At 41.2% G+C, this 24,052-nt stretch overlaps 2 protein-coding genes across 5 annotated transcripts in view; one reads left to right on the top strand and one right to left on the bottom strand.

The window, feature by feature from the left end:
* LOC105389190 (protein grainyhead) overlaps positions 1-7,941 on the top strand; it is a 102,394-nt gene extending 94,453 nt beyond the window's left edge. For 2 of the 3 annotated variants that reach the window (XM_048633301.1, XM_038113018.2), the window contains 7 exons: positions 528-622; positions 2,403-2,459; positions 3,174-3,272; positions 3,401-3,735; positions 4,161-4,362; positions 5,043-5,107; positions 5,473-7,941. In XM_048633301.1, the coding sequence (XP_048489258.1) occupies positions 528-622; positions 2,403-2,459; positions 3,174-3,272; positions 3,401-3,735; positions 4,161-4,362; positions 5,043-5,107; positions 5,473-5,614 (995 nt within the window). In that variant the 3' untranslated portion in view covers positions 5,615-7,941. The remainder of the gene's footprint in view (positions 1-527; positions 623-2,402; positions 2,460-3,173; positions 3,273-3,400; positions 3,736-4,160; positions 4,363-5,042; positions 5,108-5,472) is intronic. The other variant, XM_048633300.1, reaches the window with a different exon arrangement.
* An 86-nt stretch (positions 7,942-8,027) lies between these two features.
* Positions 8,028-23,721, bottom strand: LOC105389164 (delta and Notch-like epidermal growth factor-related receptor). Of its 2 annotated transcripts, none has more exons than XM_048633302.1 (12): positions 23,403-23,721; positions 22,452-23,291; positions 20,981-21,183; positions 20,529-20,701; positions 19,444-19,562; positions 18,641-18,794; positions 16,943-17,197; positions 14,052-14,194; positions 12,344-12,472; positions 11,238-11,340; positions 10,602-10,765; positions 8,028-9,466 (listed from the first exon to the last, which is right to left on the bottom strand). In XM_048633302.1, the coding sequence occupies exons 2-12, from the start codon at positions 22,950-22,952 to the stop codon at positions 9,251-9,253; spliced, it is 2,160 nt and encodes a 719-aa protein (XP_048489259.1). In that variant the 5' UTR covers positions 22,953-23,291; positions 23,403-23,721; the 3' UTR covers positions 8,028-9,250. The 2 variants fall into 2 exon arrangements, with proteins under 2 accessions (XP_048489259.1, XP_048489260.1); XM_048633303.1 differs by having other exon boundaries at positions 12,350-12,472.
* Positions 23,722-24,052: the final 331 nt, after the last annotated feature.

Here is a 24,052-nt window from a genome sequence, read left to right as displayed (position 1 = left end):
TCCGACCGATGTATTTCACGCTGAAAGATTAATCTCTTTGTCTCCCGAACGAAAGACAACAAACCGGCACGAGAGACTCGATAAAGCCGATGCTGACATTGTCGACAATTTGCTCAGATCAGATGCAATTGCACTGGGCGGATACCAATAACGCGACCGGAAACAATATACAAGCATTCGGTCCTCATATCACGGGTAGTGTGAGTGTAGAGTAGAGGTTGTTTACAATAAATCATGAAATATTATTTGCAGTAAACATAAAACCAGAGGGTAAAGGCGGAGTCGAGTGGGCACATGCAAATTGCTGTGAACCTTAATTCAACACGTCGAGTGGTAAAATGACCACATTGCAATCGTTATTTCTGATAAATCTAACCGATCACGTGATTATTCACGCCCAGCAAATAAATTTCCGTCACCGATGACGTATTGTGCGTTGATATCTTAATCGAAATCTTGGGCGCCATTAGCGCGCGGTTAGTTGATGAAACAAGGGAAGGAGATTTACACTTGGTGGTTTGTTGCAGACACCAAGAACAGCATCGGGCTGGCGGGCTGCATCGAGGAGGTGTCGCACAACGCCATCGCCGTCTACTGGAACCCGCTGGAGAGCGCCGCCAAGGTAAATATACCATCTGTACACATCTTACTTATGTATAATTTCAACTTACCTAGTCTCTTTCTTTTTACAGTAGGTTCCTTCTATAAAAAGTCTTAAACGGAAATTAAAATTACGTAAATTAATTTACTCCTATACATTGGTTTAGATTTTTCCACGATTACAAAATTATATAATGCTGATGGAGCACGGTTTATTATACTCACAAAACCGTGCCGCAAATGAGATAATGTGTCTTCCTGTCAGTGCGCCCGCGCACTAAATTACAACTTGCCGCTTCCAGACACGACTGTTAGGAAAAATATGTGCATGTTTATATCGAACCTACTCAGAAGCTCTTCATATTATTATAATTAATTGTTATTCATTTTACAAAAACATGGTTATATTAAATGTACTTAGTTAATATAATTAAGTTCCACCTTATTGTCGATCGCTCACTTTGTTGCAAATGCTGCTGTCAAGTCATTGTAAAGTTCTTCAGGAAACTGTTCTTTTAATTATCTAAGAAACAACACTGTATAGCTTCACGCATAACAATTAGGGCACCACCGTTCGTGAAAACAACATGTATACATCCTGTTTAATTATTCATACCAATTAAAAAAACTTAAAGGTACCTGATAAGTGCGTGAGAAGTAGGTTTACCCAGTCTTAATTGTGTCTCTACTGGGTACTGTTTGTGCGGTTCCTTCATGACATTTAATAAATGAGTCAGCTTAAGAAAAACACCCAGCGCATTGGAATTTGTAATAACTACGTCTCCAATTTAACATCGTGTAATTTAAAAAACTTACAGTTTGCCATTACCGTGTGTGCAGTGCGTACTAAGCACTGCTACCACATATGCGTGCTCGCTCGGAGATACCTTAACATCTTTTATTGCTCGAAATTACGTAGGTGCAGCGACGGTCAGTTATCGATATAGGTAATTATTTATTGTTGGGTACAAACCGCAGCGGATGCGAGTTGTTAGCGACAGATAATATGCGTATGGACAGTGATCGGTGGCGCGCTGTCGGCGAGGAAAAACGCAAGGGGGTCATTTACATACAGTAACGCAAACTTAATTATGTACACTGGACATCGGGAAGTGGTCTTTATTACGGTTGAATAGGGGATAGGTTGGTGGTGCGAAGAGGCTGGGCGGCTGCAGCACCGCGGTAATGAGAGTCCGAGCGCCACCGCCACCGCCGCCGCCGCCGCCGCCGCCCCGCCCCGCCCTCGGCTCCGCGTCAAGGCAAATGTGCAGCCTTTGCATATTCAAATTACAAAAAACACATCTCGCACCACCAGGGTTCTTTACTTACTATTCAAATACAAGCTCAATATTCAATAATGTGTTTCGATGGGAAGGTCAGTTACCCACTATATTAATGTTATGGCAATGAAGTTTTTAAAATGCTTACGTCTAATGAAAATATAGATAAGTGCATATTATACGTGCTTGCTTCACATAGTATAGGTGAAGCAAATTTATTCATGATTCTAAGAAGGAAGGAACCCTAAATTCTAATCTGATAGCGAGAACCTATTTTAGATTGCTGCCTACAAAGCCTTGTGGTCAATGAAATTAAAATAAATAATGACTTGTGGCGGCCATTAAATGTAATTAATTTACGTACTTTAGCTAATGTTGTTTTTAGACGCGATAAACTTCCGATGTATCAACAACAACTACGTAGCTTTTAAATAAATCTTATAAAATATTTATTACCATTTTCTAACAAATATCTTTAGTTACAAGTGTTACAACTTTATACATGATCTTTCTTTTTTTCAGATAAATATTGCGGTCCAATGTCTAAGTACAGACTTCAGCAGTCAAAAAGGAGTAAAGGTGAGTGAATTCATGAGTATATTTTTTTCTCTTAGCAAAATAGTTAAACGCCATATAATCAATGCAGATAATATGCAAATCCTATAACAGGAAAACTGCAGCTGTTGCATTATCATAAGTGCTTAAGCTTTGAATTATATGCGTCTTTAAATATTTTCTAGAGAATACATAAAAGTTCGAAGTGTCTATGATTTATTAATATAATATTTATGTTTGCTTACGTATTCCGATAGTAGTGAGTAAATCAGTTAGTCACCATCGTTGTTAGATTATTTGTTGTCAATAATATTTACTTTATGGAGTTGACAATAATTTTATAACATTATTGTCACTCAGGTAGTAAAGATATAATCGTACCGTAATAATTAATAAAGCAGCGTATTATATTTTATTATGAATTATACTGAGCACGCTACGCTGCCATAATAGCGGCCGCGTCCACCGAGCGAGGCGAGGTACCTGCCTCAAATGTAATTAAGAAGTTTTATTTAACGCAATTGAGTGATTGATACGAGTACTCGCATAATTTTCTTAAGCCTGTAATTTATAGCAATTATCGCAGCTCGCTTTTTGTGATACAATTCATAATACGAGTGCGAACTTCAATAGCTAATTAGTATGTTAATCTTTTAGTTTACAACTTTATACCCACGACGCTTATTTACTGTAGGTTAATTATTATTTGAAACTAATTAGTATTTTGTTTATTTCCAGGGCCTTCCACTTCACATACAAATTGATACCTTCGAGGACCCGAGAGATACACAAGTTTATCACAGAGGATACTGCCAAATTAAAGTTTTTTGTGACAAGGTACGTGATTTCAATCTAATAATTACATAATAATAAAAAATAAATAAATAACTATCTTCAATCCAAAACCCATTGCGTTACTGCGGCTAATTGATTCACACACCAAACTAACCTATCAAACTCTACAGGGTGCTGAAAGAAAAACAAGAGACGAGGAGAGGAGAGCGGCGAAACGGAAAATGTCGGCGACGAATAGAAAGAAACTGGACGAGATATACCATCCTGTGACGGAGCGCAGCGAGTTCTACACGATGGCGGACCTGGGCAAGCCGCCCGTGCTGTTCAGCCCCGCCGAGGACATCGACAAGCTCACGGGCATGGACATCCAGGGCTTCTACGGGCATGATGACGCCGCGCTGGCCGAGGCGCATCTGAAGGGAGCCTCGCCCTTCCTGCTGCACGCCGCCAAGCCACAGGCGCCCGCGCTCAAGTTCCACAACCACTTCCCGCCAGACGCGCCAGCGTACGTACCTACTTCTATCTTATCTATTACATGTCCACAGAATCAAGAGCTACTTCAAGACATCTCCCAGCTCACCATCCCAACATACTAGCTCAAACTAGTGACTCTAATTCCATTTGCTTTTTGTCAGAATAACGATTATACCGATAGCCTCACGTTTTTGCCGGCTACATTAACAATTTATGCAAATTATACACGGTCAGCTATTTTGCCGAATTGATTTACGAGGGATCGTAAAAAATATACCTACATGTCCGAGTCTTAGTAGATATGAGTGTATTTCCAATTTTATTTACAAAGATTGATAAAGATATTACGCAGCAAAATTAACTCAAAATAAAGTTTATATCATTTATTGCGACCAAGCTTACTCATCCATATCTGACTCATTTATCATACATCACTAACGTATCTTATGCCCACAGGTACAGATCAGAGGTGGGCAGCCTGTCCCCGTACGGCGACCGCAAGGACTCGCTGGAGCTGGAGGGCGTGCTGGGCAAGCGCGCGCGCGCCTCCACGCCGCCGCTGAGCGAGCGGGTCATGCTGTACGTGCGGCAGGACACGGACGACGTCTACACTCCGCTGCACGTGGCGCCGCCCACCACGCAGGGCCTGCTGCATGCCGTGAGTACCGCTTAGCACCCCGCGAGCAGCGCCCCCTAGCGACGCGATGTGATGTTTTGCCATGTAGATTTTATTTGAGGGATGTTGACTGAACAACTTGTTTATCAAGGTTTAAATATTAACCTCAGGTTTTCGGAATAAAATCTAGTTAAAATTATTTGTCATTTTGTTATCACAACCATCACAACGTGTGGCTAATAAAGCACTATAACATAACCTTGGTGAAGTTATCTAACTGGAGGGCACGAGTGAGCGATGGTTTACGCTTTCTCGGTTTCTCGTCTGATCTATTTGATTGCTCGTTTATTGATTGTTTTCTCCAAATTTTTGATTAAACGAAAGGAATCGAGACGCTTCGTGTGCGCCGCGGGCGCCGGTCCGGTGCGGCCGGCCTGCCCCCGCGGCGCCGTACTGTAACCGATGTGACGCTTCATAACCCCGTCTAATATACACACGATCTCATCATAACTGCATGTTGTAATTAACACCCGACCACTGCGGCCGTAACCTGCTGCAAAAGACGCGTTTGTTTTGTTCTTTCTTGAAAATTTATGGAAAATTTTCGGATTCGATTCTACGGCCGGTTATTGAGCGTACATACGTTCCGCGATCGACGAGACGTCTCGGTTCAAAAACATAAAGCACATAATTATAATTGTTCCTTTTTTGCTTATTTTCAGATTGAGAATAAGTACAAAATTTCAAGTTCGGCAATTAATAACCTTTATCGAAAGAACAAGAAAGGGTAAGTGGTTTTGATTGGCCTTAGTTAGATAGTCGTACCGGCCGCCGCGCGCTAATGCAGCCTCGCTTGCGGTCCCGGGCCGCGGGGGGCACTAACACCTGGCTCTCCGCCCCCGCTCCCCGCGACAACCCTTTAATGTGCATCAATCCCCATTGACAAACCTGGCACTTACACCCCTACCCTTACACACTTGCATAATTTACAGAGGTGTTTATAACTAGTAACTACAGCAATATCCTATTAACATTATCCATAAACGTAAAACTTTAAGAAACATAATATTAAATCTCAAAATATTTGATTAATTTTACCAAACGTCTTAAACTAAATTAGGGTTTGCTATAACAATTGCTATGTGTTGACAGGATTACGGCCAAAATTGACGATGAGATGTTGGCGTATTATTGCAACGAAGACTTGTTCCTGCTGGAGGTGCGGCCGGCGGGCGCCAGCGACGACGAGCCGCTCTACGACATCACCTTCGTGGAGCTGCCCCTGGAGCACTAGCGCGCGCCCCGGCTAGCCGCCCCCGCCGCTTGGCGCCCCCGCCGCGCGCCCCCGACACCAGCCGCCGAGCCGGCCCTGACAGTTACACTGCTGGAAACCTCACAGTTAACACTACTTATAAATGGACAATGAACAAAATCAATCCTTCAATTTACTTAATATAAAATTACGAAAAATATTTATCTATAAAATAATATGGGATAAAAATTGTCTCAAAAGTGTCGATCTCAGATTGAAATTTACTTTTAAGCTGTACATCACCGTAACTTCTCTTCACAAAATGTGTCACAATTAGTTTACAGTGAAAAGCCAAGTGGGACCGATTTTGTATATAATTATAGTGCCTTTGATTAATTACAGCTGTAGGTGACAATGATGAATGTAGCTACCAGTATATAGTTGCATTGATGATCGTCTCCGAGCTGTGATGGAAGTGTTGGCTGTTGTCTGTTGCTGTATCTTCAACGTGTTGTGCCATTCACTCGGTTATCATACTAGGTGTAGTTAACATTCCAACAGGTACCTTTAAATCTTGCCATGATGAATAAAGTAAGAGATTCTTGTCACAAAATAATTTTGTAGATATTGCATCTACGCGTGAATATAAAGCATGAAGTGCCTTCGTCATAATAATATGTTATTTTATCTAGATATTAATCATTATTCATAAGTGAGTTAAGTCAAATTAAATGCCATCCACTTTGTTAAGTTTTTACAAGTAAGTTCGCCTCATAAGCAGCTCAATTCGTTCTTTAGTAAATTTCATTTTTATTCTGATCTAATGAATTTCATAATTTGCTTCCAAAAACATAATACTTACATATCTACTTATTATGTTTTCCAACCCACAATATTTCCAGTTTCTAAGTGTGACTAATAATTTAGGGCGACAGCAAAACATATTTTGAATCGGTTAAGTGTGGAAGCAAAGGATAGGTACATACCAATTACAATTTCAAATAAGATACTGAGTCGCAGTTATGCAAAATATAACCTACCTTTACTGCATAATAGTCATCGTAATATAGTCACAACGCCGAGACCATTTGGTCGACATTCATTGATGGGAGTGGTTTGTCTGTAATTTAAGATAATTATTGATAATAGATTTTGTTATTAGACTTAAATCAAGTACGATACGTAAGTTATCGGGCCATGACAGCAAAATTAGATTAAGAAAAGTATTTGTGTCCAAGACTTATTGTAAATGTAAGAGAATAAACGTTAAACAACATGCTCTATGTATTCTTCAGTTTAAAAACAGTTAATTGTATGAAGAGGTTCAGTTGTGTGGCGGAGCACGTGACGTCATGCAACTGACCAATCTGATCAATCGGTAAATTTTGTAATGTATTGTTAAGTTTTTCCACCGATTAATCTTCCAAATTTCAGAACCAGGTTCTGTGTTTTCATTAAAAAGAGTTGTTTGTGGAGACGTCGCTAGTGAGGACGGTTCGGATAACTGCCATATTATGACATAATTTAGAATAAATTACCTAAATATGTTAGTTTAGATCTTACAGATAGTTCTTTATTAATATAATTTGTGTCTCGTGACATGCAGGTAGGAATCGAATTTTTATTACTAAGATAAGTTATATCTATTTTACGTATAATATAATGTATTGTTTTGTTTCTATTATGTACTTGCTTCGTTTGGGTTGTGACATGTCCCGCGTCAATCGCAATTTTACTTCCATTATTGATCTTAAAAATTAACACTCGTTATTTTAAATTCACTAGTAGTTATTTAGCTCAAGACTCATCGCATTTTTGCTCAAAGTCTATTCCCACTGCAGTGGAAGGACTCTAACATTATTTTACTTGTAAGTACGTTTACATACATACGTATTAATATTTATTTATGTACTTAATTATTTTATAAATTTGCAGCTTTAATGTTTACTTACATTGATGTTAGTTCGTGATTCTGAATCTCGTCATAAGTCACAAATGTCAGTAGCAATAGATACGTAAATCAGTAATGTAGCGGGAGCGCCTCGCGCTAGGCCCGCTAGGACCATGTGCAATGTGACGCGAGGCGGGGTGAGGACGGGAGAGGTGGGCCGAGGACGCTAGAGGCCGGCCGAGGACGGTAGAGGACGGTAGATGCGGCGGGCCCCCGCAAGGCGCTCCCTCGTGTGAAAGTAGAGAGTTTAGTCACACTAGTTAAACACATCCCGTAATCAAATTCTACTGTACTTAAGTTTTAAATTGAATAGATGTTACGTTATTCTTTTATATGAATATTTGTAAGTTGTCATATAAATATAATTATTTTTATCAAAGTTTATAATCTAAATAAAAATGTTTTTCTTCAAAACTAACACTTTTTTCAATAATACATCCTTTAAGCATTTTATACAATTTATGCATGAGTTGAGTTATAGAGTGCACACTGCACAGGTATGATGTTAAATAAAATCATTTCTTCAACAATTTAACATTTATTTACACATAGAAGCTAAAAGTTCACAAGAAGCTGAATAAAATTGAACTATTTAAGTAAAATAACAAGGAGTTAAAATATACGTTCTAGTCTAGACTTAGTTTAGTACCTAGAGTATGTAAATAGGTAAGATTAAAACATTTATCTATTCAATTCAAACGCAAGTTAACGATAAAACATTAATAAAACTAATGATTACAAACTTGAGTAAGGTTCAAAGTACTTACTGAAGATATCCATTAATGACTAAATATTTACGTTATCAAATTACTCACAAATGTTTAGCTGTATCTCGTTTAACTGGTGGCTTATTTATTGCGTATAAGCAGGCACTTTAGTGTAAATATTTAATGAATTTTAGGAAGGAAAATGTTATGAAATAATAAATTATACTAAAATGATTAACGGCAAGAAAAGTAAACAGTACCACTAAAAGCAGTTCACTTGCATTAAAGACCATTAAAGATTTAAAAAAAACTAACTATCACATGTATTGTAAGCACATTTTCATGGACATACGCAGGTATATGAGTATTTAGAGAAAAACTAAAAAAAAAACTATTTCCGAAATTACAAAATTATCAAGAGGTACAATTAGGTATGAAGGAAACATTGAGCACTAAGTTGTACGTACGTAATAAAACTGTATTTTGTATTTCGAAAAATTTAAATTAAAGCATCGTACGACGTACATAACTAATAGATATGCTACAAATTTTCTATTTTTATAGCTCAATTTATTTACCGATGGTTAATTTGGAAAGGCTTTTCCGCAACTGAGGTTAGGACTCTAGAAATACTCATGTTTACAAATCTGCTACTGCATTTTCTTTCATACTCAGAAGCTAGATTTAGAGCATAGATACAATAAGGGATAGTAAGTAGTTCCTTAACTAATCTGCTAATCTTGGCTTAATTTGAACTCTTTATTACAGCTCTATTTTATTGCTTTTGGTTACATTTTCAAACTAAAACTGTCTACCCAAAACTGAGCAACATCTCTATAATTTTATCGTTTCACAATCTTACGGTTCGCGGACTAAGCGTAGTAAAGGCAGGATATTGACTATATCATACTTACAGACTTACTTTTGGCTCATTACATCAGGCTTTTTAACTCGACCCGACATTCTTCAGAACTGTATTTTGAACCGCTCTCCCTCGGGGCAGTCCAAGAGCTGTGATTGCTATTGTATGAGCGGGGAGCTCTGGCTGTCGCTGAAGTCGAGGGTGTAGTACATGTCGGTGGTGTCGAGGGCGGCGGCGGGGGGGAAGGCGGCGTGGTGCGGGGGGGCTCGCTTGTCCTGCAGCCAGTGGTGCGGGGGCCCGGCCTCTGTCGCGCGCGCCAGGCGGGACAGCAGGCGAGCGTAGGTCTTGTTCACGCGGCAGTGGCACGCTGTCACCTGGAAATGGTGTGAAGGTTTGTTGTTAGATTTCTTTTGTTTATAATGTATACCGAGGAAGTGGCTGGTGACCTACTTAAAAGCTATAAACCGCTGGAACCCTGCCTGTGTATTAAAAAACATCCACGCGCGCTCGACGAGTTACGCACAGGATATTGTTTTGGAATCCTGCCAGCACGGATGTTCCACATTGCATTGAAACTTTCATTTGGCTACTTGAATGAAACAGAAATGTAAGGCAGCGTTCCCACTACGCCGGACCGGCAGATCTGCCGAAAACCGGACACCGGACAGAGTGTTCACATTACATCGGATCCCGGAAGAAATTCAGACAGTCCTCAGTTGAATTTGGACCTGCGCGCACAATGGACGACGAAATTGTTGTGTTGTGGTGGTATCTTAATAGAAGGCAAAATAAAAGAAAACATTGGGTACACCCTATTTTACGGGAAAGATTTTCCATGCTTTTCATTTTACATCCAGGGGCGAGGGGAGCACGAGCGGGGCGAGCGGGGGACAGATACCGGCACAAACTCGTTCACATTACTCCGGGCCCGGTCGTTCTACCGGCAATTCGTAGTGACAAAACGTTCGGTAGAAATGCCGGGCTCGGCAAAAATGCCGGACCCGGGATAATGTGAATAGCTTCATATAAATTGTACAGCCACTAGCTCTTCCGGCAGATTTACCGGCGCGGCAGATCTGCCGGTCCGGCGTAGTGGGAACGCTGCCTAATAGAAGGCAAAATAAGCGGGGCGAGCGGGGGACAGATACCGGCACAAACCCGTTCACATTACTCCGGGCCCGGTCGTTCTACCGGCAATTCGTAGTGACAAAACGTTCGGTAGAAATGCCGGGCTCGGCAAAAATGCCGGACCCGGGATAATGTGAATAGCTTCATATAAATTGTACAGCCACTAGCTCTTCCGGCAGATTTACCGGCGCGGCAGATCTGCCGGTCCGGCGTAGTGGGAACGCTGCCTAAGGATAGAGAATACTTCTCATTGCATCATTGCAATTAAGCAAAACTTACACTAAGTTACAGAACAGTTAACTTATTATCCGCCGGTTACGCTGCAAATTCAAAACTTTATTATACTTATCAACTTTTTTAACGTCTAAAACAGATACTTACAACAACCCCAACAATAAAGACCGCGGCTCCGAGGGTGCCTACTGCGATGTACACGTTGTGCAGGCGGTCGTGGTAGAGCCCCAGCGGCAGGTGCAGCTCGCGCACCGACCCGCTGCCGTGCGGGGCGGGCGGGCCGCCCACCACCGTCTCCAGGATGAAGTCTTCTGGAGATATAAACGAGAGTGTATCTGAGTATTAACGGTAGAGAGAGAATCCATGTAACTTGTTTTAATTTCTGCAATGTTTGTATATGTAGTTTATTATGGGCTTTTAAGTAACTAAGCTGTATTAGGTTTTTTACTTTCAGCCAGTACAATGTCAATCACATTTTCTAATGATTGTACTCCGAATGTCCCACCAAGTCGAGTCAAACGAGGCATAAGGAGAGCAGATTACTATGTTCAAAGGTGTAGTACAGATTTTTCATAAGGTATTCAGGGGCTTGTAGAGTCAGAGTCAGAGGGAAAAAATTATATGCAGAATAGGAAAGATTATTTATTTAGACATTTGCGGTAGGGCAGATGTGCATGGACTAGACCTATAACCTTTCCTTCATTGGAAGGAGACCCGTGCCCCAGCAGTGAAGACGTGATGGGACGTGATGAGGTGTATATGGAGAGAGCAGTACAGACGTACCTTCACACAGTTTCCCGGTGTAGCCGGGGCGGCAGGAGCAGTAGAAGGAGTCCACGCCGTTCCAGCACGTGCCGCCGTGCGCGCACGGGTTGTTGTCGCACGCCTGCCACACACACACGATATAGTAGGTACAAACTATTTTATTTCAGGACAAATATTGCCTATCCACTCTGCTTCAGCATACGCATCACCTTCTAGTACGGCAATTGGGCGTCACGTCGATGTATGTTGATTACGTTAGGAACACAGCTAGAATTGTTGCTAGTAGGATTCCACAAATATTTTTTTTGGAATCCTCTTAGATGAATCTAGCATAACAATGTATTTATCTAGACATAAGAGTAGGTACTATTCAGAGTTACATCAAAGAGGTATAACTCAGATGGTAATATTAGATATTCTCAAACATAATGTAAGTAAGTTCCACAGTCCCTGTTTCGCTACGGAAGGTACACCTCAACTACAACTAACTAGGTTAAACTTCGCTAACTCCATTAAATTCAGCAGCAAATGTTAGCAGAATGTCACTCCACGGGGAATTCCATTATTTGTCCATTTCGCTCGTTTGAAACAATCCAATCATTGTTTATTGGATTTGGTCATATTAATAGGTCAGTGTACCTGGCTCGGGCGGCTGGAAGTGAAATAAACAGAACGGAAGTCCCCCATGGGCGCAGTAAAGCCATCGCGCCGCGTTAATTGGAAAATGCTTCAGCGATGTAGCTTGTAGCCAAATATGAAAGGAATATTAAAATAGCAACACAAACTTTGTTTTTTGTTATTTATTTTAGTCGCTATAGAAAGAGATGGGTAGGTAAAGTGTTGTATGAAATGCTTTTAGTAAAAAGGAACATTACTTATATAGAAATACCAACAGTGGGTGTAAGCACAAAATTTTAGACTAAATATGGATTTAATTAAAAAAAACCTCTAGTAGAAATTATTAATTGTAACTAAATATTCCGGTATACTTAACATACCGTCGTCAAGGTAATAATTTTTTTCCCACGACACGCACGAGCGTCTTTTTCCCATAATGTGCAAATTATAAAAAAAGAAAGTGCGCAAAATATGTCAAAAAATAACTAGCTTGCGAAGCCACGTACACGTACAGGTCTGGTGGGCACGGTGCACTCCTCGCCGGCGAACCCGCGCGGACACTCGCAGGCCACGCGGTTGCCGCGGTCCACGCACAGGCGGTGCTCGGGGCACGGGCTCGGACTGCACAGGTCCACCTGACGACCAATCAATTTATGCTAATTCATAACGCCAGCCAATCACAATCCTTTAAAAAGCCTGTGACTTAAAAAACACACGCGCGCTCAACGAGTTACGCACGGGATATTGTTTTAGTATCCTGCCAGCACGGATGTTCCTAGGTACCTATGTTGCATTGAAACTTTCATTTGACTACTTTAACGAAACAGCTTTTATTAATCGCAAGCCACGCTCGCGCGGTTGCCGCGGTCCACGCACAGCCGGTGCTCGGGGCACGGGCTCGGACTGCACAGGTCCACCTGGCGACCAATCAGTGCATGCTCAGTCATAACGCCAGCCAATCCCCTGCCTGTGTCAAAAACACACACCCGCGCTCGACGAGTTACGCACGGGATATTGTTTTAGAATCCTGCCAGCACGGATGTTCCTGGGTACCTATATTGCATTGAAACTTTCATTTGGCTTCTTGAATGAAACAGAAATGTAAGGATAGAGAACGCTTCTCATTGCAATTAAACAAAACTTACTCTAAATTACAAAATAGCTTATTATGCCGGTTTCGTTGCAAAGTTAAAACTTTTATTACACGCAAGCCACGCTCGCGCGGTTGCCGCGGTCAACGCATAGCCGGTGGTCAGGGCAGGGGCTCGGACTGCACAGGTCCACCTGACGACCAATCAATTTATGCTAATTCATAACACCAGCCAATCCTAACCCTTTGGAATTTTACTTCGACGCGCTCCGCATAACGCGGGCTGCAGACGACAAACAATTTTAGAATGACAATAAAGATCCACGATCTCCCATTTTCCCTTTGTTTCTGTGTGGAAAATACCTGAATTTTCCTGTCTAGCTGTACATTTCTCTAACATTCGTCGGACTATAAAATAAACAGTTCAATGATCCGTTTTAAATCCGGTTAGTTGGGGTCATTCGTGTCATGACCTTTACGAGAGGATGCGTCCTTCGGGAGTTACCTTTTACTGTTTGTATAGGACATTTTATTTCTATGAAACAATGTTAATATGGATGGGATAGGATGCTTGTTGTTTACAGTGTAAATAATATATACATTGACTATAGCTACTTAATATATCTCTACACACAAGCCTACTACGTATGGTTCAGACTTACGCTGCAAAGGTTAATTCTAACCCGTATGTAGCATTTCTTAGTTCCAACCGCGTAGGTATTGCAAAGGGCTTCGACGCTGAATGCCGACATCCTGGAAAATGACTATTACTTACAGAATGTCGGCATTCAGCGACTAAACCTTGCAAAGGTTGTCTTTTGTTGTACCTGTACTGTACATATTCTTATGTAAGTTTCTGAAACGCAGGCCACCGTAGATTCAGCGGCCAACCTACTGAAGTCCCAACCTGCATAAATGAAGACTGATAATCTACTCCTTAGAGGAAGAAACATAGTGAGCTGATTTATGTTAAATTGATAAGTAAGGTGAAGGTAAAGAAGTACCTGCGCCATTTGTTATTTGATTTGTAAAGGAGGACCTGTAAAGAAGAATTCCTACACATACCTATAAACATCTACATATTACAAAAAAAAAAGTTTATCATCAGTTGTCCGTCACATTACCTTCAGTTGGCAGGTCTGTCCGGTGTATCCGCGGCCGCACGCACAGGCGAACCCTCCCACGCGGTCCGTGCAAGTGCCCCCGTTGGCGCACGGCGACGACTCGCACTCGTTGTACTCCAGCTCGCAGAGGTCGCCGGTGTAGCCTGGGGATCATTTGGGGTTTAGCTGAAGGCCTAGCACGGGGCGCAAGACGTGCACGCCAAGACGTTAAAAAAGTTCACTTCGCGCGGTTTCAGAGCGAGTGCGAACGGTGCACGGTGTGCTTGTTACGCCCCATGCTAGGCGTTCTGGACGGCTGAGTGAGATACGAAGCGATCCCAGGTCAAGATATGGGGTTAGCTAGGTGATTGTGTATAAATTCGTACATCGTAGGCAAGACTTATAGCTGAATGTCACGTTTAGAAAACTACGTTTTCTGTATATTTTGGTGAGTGAAAGCCTAGCTTATCATTATGACACAACAACTCGGTCTGGGGTTACGATTTGATTAAAATATCGTGTCCAAATATATTATAATCAATAAAAAGATGATGCCTACGTTGTAACTAATATTTAATCTGTGGTATGGTCGGCTTATTGGGTCTGGCTAGGCATTGTTGCCAATTTGAATTCATTTTGAACATTAGGTAAAGAACGCCATACCTACGTAGATGTACCTACTCTCTAGAGATGATCTTACGCATGTAGTTTTCCAATTTCGAAGTTTGCTCGTTTGTAAACGCCTCTGGACAAAACCCAGCAGGTTGTACACAAGTTTCGTAGCTTACGTAAATACCTACCTACACATATTGTTATAGTTAAGGACGAAATAGAAACATAATTTTGGTATCAGTATGTAAGTTAGTATAATAAAATGATTATCGCTTGAAATAAATCATTCTCCTAACGAAAGTACCTATAGTCACTTATATAAATACGAGTACTATTGATATTTACATAAATAACAGAGTAAGTACCTACCTACTTAATAAAGTAATCGTGCTTAGAAACCGCAGCGGTGACTTTATGTCTTTATCTAGATATTTAAGTACCGCTTTATTTGTTTATAGCATTGAATGAAAGATATCAGCAACGTTATTATGTATTCATATTCGCAGACAGTAAAATAAAGGAAAGCTGTGAAAGCTCCGCAACGCGACAAGCTGTGGCACAGCGAAACCGATCAATGCTTATTTGTTGGCACAGAATTTATTATTCATTCTGCTCTATGCTCTAACGGCGTTGACTTATCAAATAAAATCACTCTTTTTTTTATTTCGTTTTTTTTTTCATAGCTACGTCCTGTTACGTTATGACTGAAGAATCTGAAGATAAATCTTTATGGCTTTACTCCGAATTTTCATAATTTTCAGATTATTTACCTTCTCTAGCATTAGAACGTTTTCATATACGATAAGTATGAAGATACGCAATTACCTTGGTACCTACTTTAACTAATTTCCCTTCATTAGTATAATATTATAAAGGTCATATTTACATAACCAGCCCTTATTAACTTATTACTCAATTTTGTTATAATTTTGGCATAGGACCACAAGCATGTGAATTTACCACAAAAATCCCACAGCGTAGAAACCATGCAGAAACCTAATAATAATATATTCAGAATAATAAAATTGTTATTCAAGAAGAAAAATACAACCACGCTGCTTTTGCCTAATTTGTTTGAATAATACAAGTGCAATATGCGGGGTATAAACATAGAAATGTTATATCAAGTCTAATTTTAGGGAAACCCTCGCAAAAAGTGTGCGGAAGGGCTTAACTTTATTGACACGCGGAGAAAAAAATATCAAGTGTGAAATGAAAAAGCTTTCAGAAACAGAACGAGTTTTCAGCGGGAGATGACGCAGTTGCCACGGTGGGGGGAGATTATCCCTTGAAAACGGAGAAAACAAATAAATCAAGAAAATAATTTTGTCCTTCCTCATTCAAATAAAAAGAAAGTTTACGTATGAGTGTTTTTTTTTCTGGGGTATAAAATTCCATGAAAAAAGTTATATTTTGAAACTAGATTAGTATAACCAACATAAGTTAAATAAAAAAGTAAAAGTTATATGGTAGGTAAATCTAAAACGTATGCTCCATATTCTGTATTATAACGGGTGAGTAAAATTATATAAAGCTAATAATTGAGACCGAAAGCGATTTATAAGAATTCATTCCCATTCAGAGGTACCGTCTTCAAGAAAGTAGAATTGTAGTAAATCTTTCACAACAATTAGGTCATCTTGGGCGAGATGTAGATAAGGGGAGGGCCGCGGCGCGTCTACCGCCGGGCAAACTTCCAGAACTACCGCGAATAAATCACCCGCGTAAATGTGTTCGCCAAATATATACAAAGCACGATTAACCACAAATAAATCGGCTAAGTTTAAAGCGTTTTATCGCAGTTTCCACTGAAATACTTAACGTGGAAACTTTCGTAACTGTTGTAAGTAACCGTAGCAGTTAACGAGCCCTTTTAGTTTACTATTTATAGACTTACCCCCTTATTCATAGAAAAGTTACAATACGTTTTAACTAATAAACTGTTTTGTCCCTCTCTGTCAAAGAACAAATTGTACTTTGTCGGAGAGGGACAAAACAGTTTATTAGTTAAAACGTTCTGTAACTTCTCTATGAATAAGGGGGATAGTTTGTAACTCTCGCTATTTAATTTCAAAATGCTTACATAAATAAGGTCTCGTACTTGTTATACTATACCTTATGAATTACAGCCCTTTAACATTGCACGTTACCGTGACTCCAGGTAACCTGAGATCTAGATACAAATATCGGAGAATACTGTGCTACCTAAATAAACTCATCATAAAGCTATGAACCCTGAAAAATGTAAATAGCAATGACCAGAATGAGATAGCACAACTCTAGAACAACGTATCACTAACCTGGGCGACAGAAGCAGCGATACGGCGGTCCAATCACATCAGCATCTAGCTGCTCAACACAGATGCCGTTGACGCAGGGGTTGTCTGCGCAGGCGCCGCCGCGCGCCGGCAGCTGGCAGTGCGCGCCCGTCCATCCCTCCGCGCATGCGCAGTGGAACGTCGTCGACCCGTTCATGGCCATGCTCATGCACGAGCCCCCGTTCACGCAGGGCCCCGACGAGCAGGGGTCCTTCTCGCACTTTCTTCCAGTGAACCCTGGTGGGAAATACTTGCGACGGTCAATGTATGGTCACGATTCTCTTGGGAAATTAGGCAGGTGTTGAGCATTTAGGTAGGTGTTAAATGAGCATTCAGTACAGTATCTTACTTTTTATTGTTTACCTACGTAAGGTATCGTAATGTTTGTTATAATAATTATGAAGTAAACATACATAATAAACTTCATGAATAGATATAATGTTAGCTAACGTTACGCATTGCAGATTGTGGAAATTGGCAAGAATTTATTCGCACATGATGTAATAGGCTGAACGATTCAGTTTGCATACCTAAACTGCTGCAAGCGGTTCGATTCATATACTTCCTATATCGGTGTTGGAGATAATCACATAACAAATGAACCGTTCCATCATACTACAATGCACCGTTAAATGGACCGAAACGCGATCCAATCAAACTGACTGAACGAAATTAATTTTCCGCACATGGGGATGTAACATCATATTTTATCTCACATTTTCCAAACCACATCCACATGTTCAAATGATGATATCCACGCTGGTACTCTACCACCTCATTTAATAAAATTGTGCTCGTATATATTAACGTACACTATTATATAAGACAGACATAATATTATATTTAATACACTACACTTATATTCTTTATCACCTTTTATCGGTGCTTTTGCTATAAGGACGGACAATCATAGAATTAAACCATTAGTTTCCTAATTGCCAGGGCCGGATACCCCACTTTAATGAGCTTTCGGGTCAGGAATATATTGTACTAGCTGTTCCCGCGTGCTTCCCTTAAAAAGTATTCCCGTGGGAATTCCGGAATAAAAAATAGCCTATGTTCTTTCTCAGGGTCTAGACCATATGTATACCAAATTTCATTCAAATCGGTCCAGTAGTTTTGGCGTGAAAGAGTAACAGACAGACAGACAGACAGACACAGTTACTTTCAGGAAGTTAGGATTAGACTTTAACTAACTACATACCGTAAGGACAGAGGCAGTGGTAGTTGGCGCCGTTGAGCTTCTGGGTGAGGTCGACGCAGATGCCGTTGTTGAGGCAGGGCAAGGGCTCGCACGCGGCGCTCTCCTCGCAGTGTGTACGGTCATGTATAAAGAAACCTGACCCACCTCTCATACTAATAAATGCTTCTCAGAGGGGTCAGGCGTCAGGCCCCTTACTGAACCCTTCCTGTGTTTACTTAACTACATACCGTAAGGACAGAGGCAGTGGTAGTTGGCCCCGTTGAGCGGCTGCGTGAGGTCGACGCAGATGCCGTTGTTGAGGCAGGGCGAGGGCTCGCACGCCGCGCGCTCCTCGCAGTGCGGCCCGGACGCACCCGCGCAACACTTGCACTCGTACGGCCATTTGCAGAGAAACCTGACCCACATCTTATAGTGATAATGCTTCTGAGAGGGGTCAGGTTTCTCTGTACCCTTTCTGTGGTTATATAACTACATACCGTAAGGGCACAGGCAGTGGTAGTTGGCTCCGTTGAGCGGCTGGGTGAGGTCGACGCAGATGCCGTTGTTGAGGCAGGGCGAGGGCTCGCACGCCGCGCGCTCCTCGCAGTGCGGCCCGGACGCTCCCGCGCAGCACTCGCACTCGTAACCTTCCTGTGTGTTGAGGATATTATACAGACCATAATAATATGTTTCGGGTATCTCCAACCCGCCTGTGAAGCGTGGAGATTATGGCAATAACCCTTCAGTCTTGGAGGAGGGTCATGTCGTGCAGTGATTATTGTCTTTTGGTTATGTTTGTGGTATGAAAGAAGCCTCAATGCATCAAATGTGCAACTGATGCTGATGACTAATCTTTTCACCACGGTAACCAATCCAAGACCAGCTCTATTGTGTCACTGATGAGCTTAGAAAGAGACCTAGTAGAAAAATGACGAAAATAAACAGAGAAAAAAAATAATAGAAACAACTTAAATAGGGCGCCTTGTTAGAAAGTAAGTAGGGTAAACACAGATTGAAATTTGCGGACTAGGGAATTGGGTTTTCCTGGGGATTACCAAGATTGATATGGCTTAATTATGATGAGTGCTTTTAGATTATGGAATTCTCAGGATTCCAGAGAATAGAGATACATTACGAAATTACTTCACGTTACATAAATGATTAATTAGCAAAACAATGCGACTTTTCAAAAGTCCTGAAACGAAAGTTGTTTGAAATTACCACTTGGGTCACTTGGGTCTTTCGGCTTACTGACTGTACCTACCCTTTTTTAACCCTGTTCATGCAAAAGTATTCGTACCATAGACACATTTGTGTAGCAGACTCCCTTCCCGGAGCAGTCCTGAGAGTCCCCGCAGTTGTCCGACTTCACAGTTACCTTCAGCCGCACACACTGCGACCCCCAGCTCTCGGATACAACTGTAAAGTAAACACGGTTTATAGCCGCGATGACAATCGACACGCGAGCGTCGCGCGAGCCATAAAACGATATCACGAGAAACACCTCACATTTATTTAACAATACAAAACAAAGAACAAACCGTTGATAGACTACACAACACTTTCCTTCATGATCGTATAAGTACCTATAAATTATATTTTCACAAAATTACGCTTTTAAATACGAGTACGATAATTCATAATCCAAACTGCTTTGACTCTTGACGCACATTTCTATGAAAGAATTTTCATAAAAAACAAGAATACCTAAACCTCTGCTCTATTCCACATGAAAATGCTCAACGCATAAAAAGCTAATGTGTAAACATCTAGTATGCGGATACTCCACTCGAAACTATTGTTCGTAAGGATAAAAGCAAAAGCATTCACTGACGCTGCTTTTTCCACTTTTGTTCCCCACCCTCTCAAACTCTCAAAGCATCTCATGTTAGCTCGTCATATCTAACGTTAACTTAAATATAAGCGGAAATAGCAACTTTTCCCGTAAAAAATACATCAAGGTGTTACGTAGCTCCTCCTTTAATTTATGCCAAGTTGGCTTTCCACCGTGAATTTTCCCTCTTGCGTTTTCGAATAGATACGCCCGGGCCTAATAAACACACTTAAGTGTTGCTCGAAATTGGTTTGAAGTGGTAATTTGAGTGGGTTTATACCGTTAATCAAAAACCCATGCTTTAATTAAATTTAAGTTTTTAATACGTGAGTGTCTTGATTAGCCAGTGAATGGTATATACCTTTCGGGAAGGTAGAAAATAATAAAGATGCTTCCTTTTATGTGGAAAATAAATTATGACAATTAATACCACTTGTATACCATTGGTATATTGCAAAAGTAAGATATTTTTTCATTCTGATCAAGTAACCCATTTCAGCAGCTCAGCAAAGAATATACCACAGTGTGTGTAGTGTATAAGCAGAAAATACCTATGAACAAGTTGACGCCCTCATTGAAGTCCTTGTCGTACAGGGTGATGACCTTGGCGGCGGCGTCGTGCAGCGGCGTGATGTCCAACAGCATGCCGTCCGTCACGTCGCAGTGCTCGTGGCCCAGCCGCGTCACCTGGTACACTGCCGGCTGCGGTGGCGAGTGGTGCATCCTGATACCGAGCAATCGCGCAATGTAACATAAACATTGTTTTTAAGATCGTCTTCTATCGCTTGGTGTTGTGCATGTGCTGGGTTCCATGCATATTAAACATGACCGTGAAATCAAAGCTCCACAGTAGGTTAAAGCTGTAAACGGCGGCACTTCAGGCTATTTCATGGCGTTAAATTATTCAATAAAGTAGCGAACCCGTCAATGACGGCTGAATAATTCATGAGGCTTAGCGCAATTACCTGCATTCTACCTGTGCTGTTTATAGATCGATTCTCACCTTTCACCGTCGGCGTGTGTGACATTGGCCTCCATGGTTTTGTTGGTGGAGTCGCGGCCGAGCTGCTGCAGCAGGGCGTCGGCGATGCGCACGATGAGGATGTCCCCGCTCTGGATGTCCGCGGCCCCCTCCCAGGACACCACGGCGGGGGGACACTCCTCGTCCCCCGCGCCCCCGCCCCCGCCGCCGCACTCCTCCGCCACCCGCGCCACAAACAAACAACATTACTCACAAGAAAAAAACGAAATAAGCCGCGAAGTATGTCGCCCCGCACGGGCGTGCCACTATTATGTGTCCATAAAAGCGCGGTGGCTCAGATTAGCGGGCACATTACGATGCATTATGAATGTAAATGGATAATAGGCTGGTAGTGTGGCTGGAAGGAAGTGTTTTAACGCTGCGGCGACTCCCTTTTAATGTCTGCCAATTGTTGTAGAGTTTGTTTACCTCATTTAGGTATTAAATAAAATAAATTTAAATAAGTAATAAATAATTACATACTTATAGTTTGTTTACTAATATCATCTAATATACACAATAGATTTAGGTATGGTCATATGCGTTTTAAATAAGTATCTAAAATTATATTTATTTAGTTATTATGTTCATAAAAGTTAAATTAGTCGTACCCGTACAAATACCTATATCAGCATAAAGTTCTAAATTAAATAAATATAGACGTTCCTAATAAAATAAAGCCTAAAAAGTACTGACATAAAACCTTCTGAGGGCTCTTCAAACACAATAATGTCGCCTTGATAGGCACTCCACATCGTATAAATAAACCAGAACAAACGTTTGCCTTAACTGAAGTAATGAATAGATCTCAAGGAGTCTCCTCAACCTCTGAAGCAAAAAAGCTTTTTCTTTTTGTCTGCGCACTAAGGCGATTTATGGTTTATGTATTTGACCTCGACACGATCAAAGTTGCACGAACAAAATTATTGCGAAACAAGAGAAGCGAGGAGTGGAGACAATTCAGGGTATTGTCTCGAACTTAGAGGAGCTTTACTTTGCTTAGTATAGTTATCTAAATCTCTAAAGCTTTTAATAATCTATAGATATTCATATTACATACCACGTGGTCTTCGCACTAAACAACTATTCAATGTTTGAATATAGGTAACGAATAATTGAGTAATTATTTATTGATGCCACAGTAAATTATTCAGATTTATTATGAACTAAGTTTTGATTCATAATATAAATACTAAGCTCATGTGAAATGCTGGCCTTATTTTGTTACAGTGGGTCGACACTTATCCCCTAGCTGCCCTACCCTGTTCACGCCCGGTTTTCATTCAGGACGTATAATGAGCCCACACCACCGTACGTACTTTGGCCGACCTCGTTAAATTAAGCGGAGCGAAACAAGTAACTTCTATTTAATTTAGCTCCAAGCTGAAAGTTATCTAACGAGGTCATCAAGCGAAGCTTTTGCTGAAACTTTAAAGTTCTGAAGAACACTTACTGTGACGGGGAGCCTCAGTTCGTGCGTTTCATTTCCTCTCCACAGTCTGGAGTCCCTCGGGAGCACGGGCAGATCGCAATCTACGTCCCCGGGGCGCTGCGCGGGCCTGGCCGCCGCCGCCGCCGCCGCCGCGACGCCTCCGCTCGTGTTCGACTTGCCCCGGCTTGCGCTTTTCACTTGGCCCTTTGAACTCGGGTATTTCTTGAAATAGCTCGCAGTCGCTGTCGCTGCACTCTCAGTGCTTATATACGCTCTCTTTGTTGTGCCAGCGTTTTCCTTTGTAGTCGGCAACGGAGTTGAAGATGTTGCATTTTTCGCTAATAGCTTTACACTTGAGGGCTCAGTGGGAACCGGCGTTTGGGGAGTTGTAGAGCTTGAATAAGTAAGGGTTTTCATGACGACCGCGGGAGCATTCGTCGACGCCGGCACGCACAGGCCCACTAGTGACATCATCAACATCGCTCGCACTAAATGCATCTCTAGTATTTTAGCGTAAGCCATCTTTGTTCTTACCTTTGTTTTTTTTCTCAAGCTTATTTACGTTTGGAATATTATCTACAGCTGCATCATAGAATAACTTAATTAGTTTGGCACAGGTTCAACAAAAATATCCTCTCTTCTTACTACAACGGTTACCGTTGTCAGACAGATAGCGTACTATCGGAGATATGGCAGTGGCTATCGGAATAGCCCTTGTCTGAAATATCCACGTCTGTAATTGGACGGCGGCTAGGGTGCTCGGCTCGAGAGGTGACCCTCTTCACTTCGAGAGCACAGACCTCCGATAAACTCCACTTTCATCAAACGTTTGCATATTTTTTTTGTAACTGGTGATATCATCTATAAACAAAACATAGTGGTTATGTCCGTGTAGTAAATAAAAATAACATAGCCTTCTCAATTCTAGATCTTACTGTTACCTAAAAATAATATAAACAAAGATATACTTACTTACGTAAGTTAATGCCGCAGCGTTTCATTCACTACTCTTAATAAAAGTTATAAAAGACACGTAAATTTAATAATGAATTGATAGCTTCCAGTTTATTCTATTCCGGAAAAACAAATTCTATTATCTTGTTTTCTTTTCTCGTTCCTTCCAAGATTTCCAAATCACTGTATTAAAAAATGTCTGCATTTAATAACTTCGTCCATAAAATGCAAAAAGTGTCAAAGGAAGGTTACAGCTGAATGATTTATTTGTATAGAAGAAATGTTTAGTGAGGGCGGGCGGTGAAACGCTAGGGCGGGCGGCGGAGTGCGCCGCAGCCTCCGCGATACTGAAGGCAATGCGTGTCGCCGCCCCCGCCCCGCGCCCCACGCCCGCGCGCCCCCGAACCTCCACTCTATAATACAAACAATTCACAAACGCTACTTCAGCTTTCAGGAGTCGCAGCATTTGGTATAGGAAAATGACGGTCTTCTTGAAATACCTTTACTATACGCTTCTGTAGGTATATCTTTACTTAATTTTACTTGACTCCTAATGCTAAAAATTGCCTTCAAGTCGAATTATTTTATTTCTGTACTCTCGAGCTTTTTCATTTTCATGTTTTAACTTTTCAATGTAGATTTTCAATGTAGAGTTAGCTGGTGAATGG

Source organism: Plutella xylostella, chromosome 5 (genome assembly GCF_932276165.1).
Source record: "Plutella xylostella chromosome 5, ilPluXylo3.1, whole genome shotgun sequence".
NCBI lineage: Eukaryota > Metazoa > Arthropoda > Insecta > Lepidoptera > Plutellidae > Plutella > Plutella xylostella.
This window is presented reverse-complemented; position numbering and strand designations above follow the sequence as displayed.

What these genes read in the sequence shown, in the direction of transcription:
- LOC105389164 (XM_048633302.1), bottom strand. Translation starts at nt 22,952, where the DNA reads ATGGCTTACGCTAAAATACTAGAGATGCATTTAGTGCGAGCGATGTTG. An exon ending in CCACTGCCTGTGCCCTTACG is followed by an intron (nt 17,198 to 18,640) that starts GTATGTAGTTAT and finishes ATTTCCCACCAG; the next exon opens with GGTTCACTGGAAGAAAGTGC. An exon ending in GACAGACCTGCCAACTGAAG is followed by an intron (nt 12,473 to 14,051) that starts GTAATGTGACGG and finishes ATTGGTCGTCAG; the next exon opens with GTGGACCTGTGCAGTCCGAG.